At 52.5% G+C, this 10,184-nt stretch overlaps 1 protein-coding gene across 1 annotated transcript; it reads left to right on the top strand.

The window, feature by feature from the left end:
- The first annotated feature begins 6,004 nt into the window (after positions 1–6,004).
- haus2 (HAUS augmin like complex subunit 2) lies at positions 6,005–9,072 on the top strand. The gene is made up of 6 exons (XM_053336159.1): positions 6,005–6,070; positions 6,170–6,331; positions 7,033–7,102; positions 7,681–7,813; positions 8,265–8,373; positions 8,942–9,072. The coding sequence occupies exons 1-6, from the start codon at positions 6,005–6,007 to the stop codon at positions 9,053–9,055; spliced, it is 654 nt and encodes a 217-aa protein (XP_053192134.1). The 3' UTR covers positions 9,056–9,072.
- Positions 9,073–10,184: the final 1,112 nt, after the last annotated feature.

Below are 10,184 nucleotides of genomic sequence, written 5' to 3'. Positions count from 1 at the left end.
ACAGGAACAGGCAGACAGGAACAGGCGGACAGGCAGACAGGAACAGGAACAGGAACAGGAACAGGAACAGGCAGACGGGAACAGGCAGACGGGAACAGGCAGACAGGAACAGGCGGACAGGCAGACAGGCGGGAACAGGAACAGGCAGACAGGAACAGGAACAGGAACAGGAACAGGCAGACAGGAACAGGAACAGGCAGGCGGGAACGGGAACAGGAACAGGAACAGGAACAGGCAGACGGGAACAGGAACAGGAACAGGCAGACAGGAACAGGAACAGGAACAGGAACAGGAACAGGAACAGGCAGACGGGAACGGGAACAGGAACAGGAACAGGAACAGGAACAGGCAGACAGGAACAGGAACAGGAACAGGCAGACAGGAACAGGAACGGGAACAGGAACAGGAACAGGAACAGGCAGACGGGAACAGGAACAGGAACAGGCCGACAGGAACAGGAACAGGAACAGGCAGACAGGAACAGGCAGACAGGAACAGGAACAGGCAGACAGGAACAGGAACAGGAACAGGAACAGGAACAGGCGGACGGGAACAGGAACAGGAACTCTCAGGATCTCTGAGAGCATCCAGAGACTGCCAGGATCCTGATGAGGGTCCGCAAATATGATCATATCACCCCCATCCCAAAATCCCTCCACTGGCTCCCTGTCCTCCCCAGACCTCCTCACCCCCCCAGACCTCCTCACCCCCCAGACCTGCTCACCCCCCAGACCTCCTCACCCACCAGACCTCCTCACCCCCCAGACCTCCTCACCCCCCAGACCTGCTCACCCCCCAGACCTCCTCACCCACCAGACCTCCTCACCCCCCAGACCTCCTCACCCACCAGACCTCCTCACCCCCCAGACCTGCTCACCCCCCAGACCTCCTCACCCACTCAGACCTCCTCACCCCCCAGACCTGCTCACCCCCCAGACCTCCTCACCCCCCAGACCTCCTCACCCCCCCAGACCTCCTCACCCCCCAGACCTGCTCACCCCCCAGACCTCCTCACCCACCAGACCTCCTCACCCCCCAGACCTCCTCACCCCCCAGACCTCCTCACCCACCAGACCTGCTCACCCCCCAGACCTCCTCACCCACCAGACCTCCTCACCCCCCAGACCTCCTCACCCACCAGACCTCCTCACCCCCCAGACCTCCTCACCCCCCAGACCTGCTCACCCCCCAGACCTCCTCACCCACTCAGACCTCCTCACCCCCCAGACCTGCTCACCCCCCAGACCTCCTCACCCCCCAGACCTCCTCACCCCCCCAGACCTCCTCACCCCCCAGACCTGCTCACCCCCCAGACCTCCTCACCCCCCAGACCTCCTCACCCCCCCAGACCTCCTCACCCCCCAGACCTCCTCACCCCCCCAGACCTCCTCACCCACCAGACCTCCTCACCCCCCAGACCTGCTCACCCCCAGACCTGCTCACCCCCCAGACCTCCTCACCCCCCCAGACCTCCTCACCCCCCCAGACCTGCTCACCCCCTAGACCTCCTCACCCCCCAGACCTCCTCACCCCCCAGACCTCCTCACCCCCCCAGACCTCCTCACCCCCCAGACCTCCTCACCCCCCCAGACCTCCTCACCCCCCAGACCTGCTCACCCCCCAGACCTCCTCACCCCCCAGACCTGCTCACCCCCCAGACCTCCTCACCCCCCAGACCTGCTCACCCCCCAGACCTCCTCACCCCCCCAGACCTCCTCACCCCCCAGACCTGCTCACCCCCCAGACCTCCTCACCCCCCAGACCTGCTCACCCCCCAGACCTCCTCACCCCCCCAGACCTCCTCACCCCCCAGACCTGCTCACCCCCCAGACCTCCTCACCCCCCAGACCTCCTCACCCCCCAGACCTGCTCACCCCCCAGACCTCCTCACCCCCAGAGCCAAGCCCCCCACCATGTCTGATCGGGACCAGGTCCTCCCAGACCCCCTGTGGGCTCCACACATTTTCTCTTTTAACCTTTTTTATGTTCTGCTCTGTAACACTCTGAGATGGCTGAAATGTAAATTGCTCCCGTTGCTATGCCAACGGTGTGAATGAGATGTAACGTAAAGAGCTCTGAGTGATCGTGAATATATAAAGTACATACGTACAGAACATTTACTATTTACCGGAGATGGAGCTGCTCCACATCCTCCGGTAACGGAGGGAACCGGTAGGTGGCGGCATGGGCGATTTTAGACAGGGGCCAGGGTGGGCCAGGGCCCCTGTAGAATTGGTCCTGGCCCCCCCTATGGCCCCTGTGCCGAGCAGCCATTTCAGCCAGCTGAATGAATATGTTCTAATGCAAGATGAGGTTTTCAGCTTTTAATTCAATTAATGACATGCTTTGTATGTGCTTCAGGTGCTGAAGCAGGTGTGTTTGCAGGTATTTTAGGCAACACTGGGTTTAGAAAAAGGCCGATATTTGGCAAAAGTAGGTCGAAGAATATAAGGTACATGGGCCCCCCCTCAAAACATGTTGGCCCCTCTCTGGCCCCCCTGGTAATTTTGGTCTAGAATCGCCACTGGGTGGCGGTATGCAGCTTACAGCCGGTTTGACAATCTGACAAAAACTCAAAGAAGAAGAAAACAAACCGGGAGGCGGGCTGCGGACCGGCGTTACATCCGGAGACGTTTCTGCAGCTTCAACGGTGGAAACGGTGTTTAACGACGTTTAACGGTGATTAACGGTGTTTAACGGTGTTTAACGACGTTTAACGGTGATTAACGGTGATTAACGGTAAGAATTAAACTCCGACAGTGTTTCTGTTGAACTGTTAACTGGTGTAACTGGTGTTAATGGTGTTAATGGTGTGATGGACGTAATTTTTTGGGGGGGCATGTCCCCTGCACTTTTTCAAAAGGCAGTTTTGCTCCAAATTGACAACATTGATAGCCCCCCCCCCCCCCCCCCACCTCTGAAATCACAATTCCGTACTTGCTGGAGTAACTGGTGTTAATGGTGTAACTGGTGTTAATGGTGTAACTGGTGTAACTGGTCTCACGTTACAGACACGGTACGTGAACACAGTTTATAGTTAATAACTAATATGATGTTTACAGTCTTCACGAGACTGTGTTGGGGTTTGGGCTCCGAGCGGAGAACCGGCGGGAGGAGACATTAAAGTCTCCGGTGTTACAAATCAACTGGTTTTCACGTTAACTGGTGACCTTTGTTTGTAAACAAACACCGATACTGTAGATGTTCCCGCCACGGAGAGAAAACAGCTGACCTCGCGAATGCCTGAATGCACGTCCATATAGATATATATATATATATATATATATATATATATATATATATATATATATATATATATATCTGATGATCTCTCGCTTCACTTAATCCAAGCACGATGCCTCATGTTGTGAAGTACAGTTGTAGGATCCGAAATACTGGACACCATATTCTGTATACATGTTCAAATAAAAATAAATAAATAAATAAAAAGTCACCCGACACGGGGTTTGAACCAGCTGCAAAATATCCCCAGCCTAGTGATTTACCATGAAGCCACGTAGCTACACAACAAGCTTTTGTCATAAAGTGATATAATTACTGTTGAATTAAAAGTCACGTTTGCACAGCCACGACTGTCAACACAGTGGATGTTACAATATGAACAAGTTCTCAGGACAACTCTGAGATGATACTGACTGTCAGCAGGTCCTTGTTTCTGTTAGCAGACTCATGGGTCAGGGTTAGTTAGGGTTAGCTAGGGTTAGTTAGGGTTAGTCAGGGTTAGTTAGGGTTAGCTAGGGTTAGTTAGGGTTAGTCAGGGTTAGTCAGGGTTAGTTAGGGTTAGCTAGGGTTAGTTAGGGTTAGTCAGGGTTAGTTAGGGTTAGTTAGGGTTAGCTAGGGTTAGTTAGGGTTAGCTAGGGTTAGTTAGGGTTAGTCAGGGTTAGTTAGGGTTAGCTAGGGTTAGCTAGGGTTAGTCAGGGTTAGTCAGGGTTAGTTAGGGTTAGCTAGGGTTAGTTAGGGTTAGTCAGGGTTAGTTAGGGTTAGCTAGGGTTAGTTAGGGTTAGTCAGGGTTAGTTAGGGTTAGCTAGGGTTAGCTAGGGTTAGTTAGGGTTAGTTAGGGTTAGCTAGGGTTAGTCAGGGTTAGTCAGGGTTAGTCAGGGTTAGTCAGGGTTAGTTAGGGTTAGTTAGGGTTAGTTAGGGTTAGTTAGGGTTAGTCAGGGTTAGCTAGGGTTAGTTAGGGTTAGCTAGGGTTAGTCAGGGTTAGTTAGGGTTAGTCAGGGTTAGCTAGGGTTAGTTAGGGTTAGCTAGGGTTAGCTAGGGTTAGTCAGGGTTAGTTAGGGTTAGTCAGGGTTAGCTAGGGTTAGTTAGGGTTAGTTAGGGTTAGTCAGGGTTAGTTAGGGTTAGTCAGGGTTAGTCAGGGTTAGTTAGGGTTAGTCAGGGTTAGCTAGGGTTAGTTAGGGTTAGTTAGGGTTAGTCAGGGTTAGTTAGGGTTAGTTAGGATTAGTCAGGGTTAGTTAGGGTTAGCTAGGGTTAGTTAGGGTTAGTCAGGGTTAGTCAGGGTTAGTCAGGGTTAGTTAGGGTTAGTCAGGGTTAGTTAGGGTTAGCTAGGGTTAGTTAGGGTTAGTTAGGGTTAGTCAGGGTTAGTTAGGGTTAGTCAGGGTTAGCTAGGGTTAGTTAGGGTTAGTTAGGGTTAGTCAGGGTTAGTTAGGGTTAGTTAGGATTAGTCAGGGTTAGTTAGGGTTAGCTAGGGTTAGTTAGGGTTAGTCAGGGTTAGTCAGGGTTAGTTAGGGTTAGTCAGGGTTAGTTAGGGTTAGCTAGGGTTAGTTAGGGTTAGTTAGGGTTAGTCAGGGTTAGTTAGGGTTAGTCAGGGTTAGTCAGGGTTAGTTAGGGTTAGTTAGGGTTAGTCAGGGTTAGTTAGGGTTAGTTAGGGTTAGTCAGGGTTAGTTAGGGTTAGCTAGGGTTAGCTAGGGTTAGTTAGGGTTAGTCAGGGTTAGTTAGGGTTAGCTAGGGTTAGTTAGGGTTAGCTAGGGTTAGTTAGGGTTAGCTAGGGTTAGTTAGGGTTAGTCAGGGTTAGTTAGGGTTAGTCAGGGTTAGTTAGGGTTAGTCAGGGTTAGTCAGGGTTAGCTAGGGTTAGTCAGGGTTAGTCAGGGTTAGTTAGGGTTAGTCAGGGTTAGTCAGGGTTAGTTAGGGTTAGTTAGGGTTAGTCAGGGTTAGCTAGGGTTAGCTAGGGTTAGTCAGGGTTAGTTAGGGTTAGTCAGGGTTAGTCAGGGTTAGTTAGGGTTAGTCAGGGTTAGCTAGGGTTAGTCAGGGTTAGTCAGGGTTAGTTAGGGTTAGCTAGGGTTAGTCAGGGTTAGTCAGGGTTAGTCAGGGTTAGCTAGGGTTAGTCAGGGTTAGTCAGGGTTAGTCAGGGTTAGCTAGGGTTAGTCAGGGTTAGTCAGGGTTAGTTAGGGTTAGCTAGGGTTAGTCAGGGTTAGTCAGGGTTAGTCAGGGTTAGCTAGGGTTAGTCAGGGTTAGTCAGGGTTAGTCAGGGTTAGCTAGGGTTAGTCAGGGTTAGTCAGGGTTAGTTAGGGTTAGCTCTTGTACATTTCCAGTCTGTTTGTGTTTGCTGCTGTGTTTTTATTTTATTTTATTCTCTTACTCTTTACTTTAGTTCTGTATATGACAAAAAACATGTAAAACTATGATTGCTTCCTAAGTAACATGTATTCTATCCAATGTGCACGCGGCAATAAAAAGAATATAAAAAAACCCAGTTAACATGGTCACCGGTTAACATGGTTACCGGTTAAAATGGTTACCGGTTAAAATGGTCACCGGTTAAAGTGAAACACCGGTTAACATGGTTACCGGTTAAAGTGAAACACCGGTTAACATGGTTACCGGTTAACATGGTCACCGGTTAACATGGTCACCGGTTAAAGTGAAACACCGGTTAACACTCTTACCGGTTAACATGGTCACCGGTTAACATGGTCACCGGTTAACATGGTTACCGGTTAACACGGTTACCGGTTAAAGTGAAACGGCGGTCTGTGTGTTCCAGATGTTCTCGGTGAGTCCAGCTGCCAGCCTGCTGTCCAGATGTGTTTCCAGAGGAATCGTGTCTCAGGTCAGACAGATGTTTATAATCTGAGTTCGTTTCCACTCAGAACTAAATATATTTAAACATGTCACAGAGCTGTCAGTAAGTCTTCAGTGTGTCTGTCAGGAGCAGATAGACTCCGCCTCCTGCAGCCAGAGCCCCGCCTCCAGCAGCCAGAGCCCCGCCCCCTGCAGCCAGAGCCCCGCCCCCTGCAGCCAGAGCTCCGCCTTCTCCTCTCACCTGCAGGAAGCTGAGCAGCGAATCAGAGCGCAGAGACAGCTGGATGAGGTACGCTGCTGTTAACACCTGTCTGTCTCTCACCTGTCTGTCTCGCACCTGTCCACCTGTCTGTCTCTCACCTGTCCACCTGTCTGTCTCTCACCTATCCACCTGTCTGTCTCTCACCTGTCCACCTGTCTGTCTCTCACCTATCCACCTGTCTGTCTCTCACCTATCCACCTGTCTGTCTCTCACCTGTCTGTCTCGCACCTGTCCACCTGTCTGTCTCTCACCTGTCCACCTGTCTGTCTCTCACCTATCCACCTGTCTGTCTCTCACCTGTCCACCTGTCTGTCTCTCACCTATCCACCTGTCTGTCTCTCACCTATCCACCTGTCTGTCTCGCACCTGTCTGTCTCTCACCTGTCTCTCACCTGTCCACCTGTCTGTCTCTCACCTGTCCACCTGTCTGTCTCTCACCTGTCCACCTGTCTGTCTCTCACCTGTCTGTATCTCACCTGTCTGTCTCTCACCTGTCCACCTGTCTGTCTCTCACCTGTCTGTATCTCACCTGTCTGTCTCTCACCTGTCCACCTGTCTCTCTCTCGTCTGTCCACCTGTATGTCTCTCACCTGTCTGTCTCTCACATATCCACCTTTCTGTCTCTCACCTGGCTGTCTCTCACCTGTCTGTCTCTCACCTGTCTACCTGTCTGTCTCACCTGTCCACCTGTCTGTCTCTCACCTGTCCACCTGTCTGTCTCTCACCAGGTGAGGCTGCAGCTGGAGTTGCTGCAGGTGGAGAAGCAGAGCGCCGACGTCACGCACAGATTCTACCTCAGTGAGTGTTTGATGCTGCAGACATCACCTGCCTGTCTGTCTCACCTGTCTGTCTGTCTCACCTGTCTTCTCACCTGTCTGTCTCACCTGCCTGTCTGTCTCACCTGCCTGTCTGTCTCACCTGTCTGTCTGTCTCACCTGTCTGTCTGTCTCACCTGCCTGTCTGTCTCACCTGTCTTCTCACCTGCCTGTCTGTCTCACCTGTCTGTCTGTCTCACCTGTCTGTCTGTCTCACCTGTCTTCTCACCTGTCTGTCTGTCCCACCTGCTTGTCTCACCTGTCTGTCTGTCTGTCTGCCTGTCTCACCTGCTTGTCTCACCTGTCTGTCTGTCTCACCTGTCTGTCTGTCTGTCTGCCTGTCTCACCTGCCTGTCTGTCTGTCTGTCTGTCTCACCTGTCTGTCTCACCTGTCTGTCCCACCTGCTTGTCTCACCTGTCTGTCTGTCTGTCTGCCTGTCTCACCTGTCTGTCTCACCTGTCTGTCCCACCTGCCTGTCTGTCTGTCTGCTTGTCTCACCTGCTTGTCTCACCTGTCTGTCTCACCTGTCTGTCTCACCTGCCTGTCTGTCTGTCCTGCAGCGGGGCGTCTCCAGATGTTACAGGTGTTCTGTGGACACCTGCAGGACGTCCTGAAGGAGAACAGCAGCCTGAGACAGAGACTGATGAGGCCGCTGGGTCGCACCAACCTTCCAGTCCAGGCTCACCTGCACAGGTAGCACCCGTAACCATAGCAACTGGAACCATAGCAACCTCTGTTTGAATGGGCTGTAGATACAGCCAGGTGTGTGTGTTTGATGTTCCAGGTGTGTGTGTGTGTGTGTGTGTGTGTGTGTGTGTGTGTGTGTGTGTGTGTGTGTGTGTGTGTGTGTGTGTGTGTGTGTTTGATGTTCCAGGTGTGTGTGTGTTGTTCCAGGTGTGTGTGTAATGTTCCAGGTGTGTGTGTGTGTAATGTTCCAGGTGTGTGTGTGTAATGTTCCAGGTGTGTGTGTGTAATGTTCCAGGTGTGTGTGTGTGTAATGTTCCAGGTGTGTGTGTGTGTGTGTGTTGTTCCAGGTGTGTGTGTGTGATGTTCCAGGTGTGTGTAATGTTCCAGGTGTGTGTGTGTGTTGTTCCAGGTGTGTGTGTAATGTTCCAGGTGTGTGTGTGTGTGTGTGTTGTTCCAGGTGTGTAGTAGACGTTGTGCAGATGATGTTTGACTACATTCAGACGTTGGAGGAGAAGATCGGCTCCATCAGAAACTTTCCAGCTGCCAGAAACCAGCTCAGTCAGCTGGTGAGTCACATGACCAGAACTACCTTACCTTATATATACTGGTATATGTGTGTGTGTTATATAACTGACTGTGTGTGTGTGTGTGTGTGTGTGATACTGTGTGTGTGTGTGTGTGTGATAATGTGTGTGTGTGTGTGTGTGATAATGTGTGTGTGTGCGCGTGTGTGTGTGTGATACTGTGTGTGTGTGTGTGTGTGTGCGTGTGTGTGTGTGTGTGATACTGTGTGTGTGTGCGTGTGTGTGTGTGTGTGTGTGTGATACTGTGTGTGTGTGTGATACTGTGTGTGTGTGTGTGTGTGTGTGTGTGCCTGTGTGCGTGTGTGTGTGTGTGTGTGTGTGTGTGCCTGTGTGCGTGTGTGTGTGTGTGTGCGTGTGTGTGCGTGTGTGTGTGTGTGTGTGTTATATAACTGACTGTGTGTGTGTGTGTGTGTGTGCGTGTGTGCGTGTGCGTGTGTGTGATACTGTGTGTGTGTGTGTGTGTGTGTGTGTGTGTGTGTGCGTGTGTGTGTGTGTGTGTGTGTGTGTGTGTGTGCGTGTGTGTGTGTGTGTGTGTGTGTGTGTGTGTCAGAGCTCCTCTCTCTCCCAGCTCGTCTCTCAGGTAGCTGAGGTGGAGAGTTTGTCCAATCAGGTTCTTCAGTGGAAGGAAGTCCGCAGCAGCCTCCTGAGTGACAGTTCAGCCTGAGGAGTCCTTCATCCTGCTCCTCCTCCTCCTCCTGCTCCTCATCATCATCATCATCATCCTGCTCCTCCTCCTCCTCCTGCTCCTCCTCGTCCTGCTCCTCCTCATCATCATCCTGCTCCTCCTCCTCATCATCATCATCATCATCATCCTGCTCCTCCTCGTCCTGCTCCTCCTTATCATCATCATCATCATCATCATCCTGCTCCTCCTCCTCCTGCTCCTCCTCATCATCATCATCCTGCTCCTCCTCGTCCTGCTCCTCCTCCTCCTGCTCCTCCTCTCCTCCTCCTACTGCTCCTCCTCTCCTCCTCTACTCTTCTCTTCCTCTACTCCTCTACTCTACTCCTCCTCTCCTCCTGCTCCGCCTCCTCTTCTCCTCTCCTTCTCTATTCCTGCTCTCCTCTCCTCCTCCTCTCCTCTCATCCTGCTCCTCCTCCTCCTCCTCTCCTCCTCTACTCCTCCTCTCATCCTGCTCCTCCTCGTCCTGCTCCTCCTCATCATCATCATCATCATCCTCCTCCTCCTCCTCCTCCTGCTCTCCTCTTCTCCTCCTCTCCTCTCATCCTCCTCTTCCTCTCCTCTCCTCTCCTCCTCCTCCTCTCCTCTCCTCTCCTCCTGCTCTCCTCCTCTACTCCTCTCCTCCTCCTGCTCCTCCTCCTCCTCTCCTTCTCCCCTCCTCTCCTCCCCTCCTCCTCTCCTCTCCTCCCTTCCTCCTCTACTCCTCCTGCTCTCCTCCTCCTCATCCTGCTCCTCCTCTCCTCCTGCTCCTCCTCCTCTCCTCCTGCTCCTCCTCTCCTCTCCTCCTCCTCTCCTCCTCTCCTTCTCCCCTCCTCCTCTCCTCTCCTCCCTTCCTCCTCTACTCCTCCTCTACTCCTCCTCTCATCCTGCTCCTCCTCTCCTCCTCCTCTCCTCTCCTCCTGCTCCTCCTGCTCCTCCTCCTCTCATCCTCCTCCTCTCCTCCTCCTCTCCTCTCCTCCTGCTCCTCTCCTCCTCCTCCTCCTGCTCCTCCTCCTCTCATCCTGCTCCTCCTCTCCTCCTCCTCTCCTCCTCTCCTCCTCTCCTCTCCTCTCCTCCTCCTCCTCTCCTCTCCTCCTCCTCTCCTCCTCCTCCTCTCTTCTCCTCCTCTCCT

Source organism: Scomber japonicus, chromosome 16 (genome assembly GCF_027409825.1).
Source record: "Scomber japonicus isolate fScoJap1 chromosome 16, fScoJap1.pri, whole genome shotgun sequence".
NCBI lineage: Eukaryota > Metazoa > Chordata > Actinopteri > Scombriformes > Scombridae > Scomber > Scomber japonicus.
The sequence above is the reverse complement of the archived record's forward strand: the minus strand, read 5'-3'. Positions and strand labels throughout refer to the sequence as shown.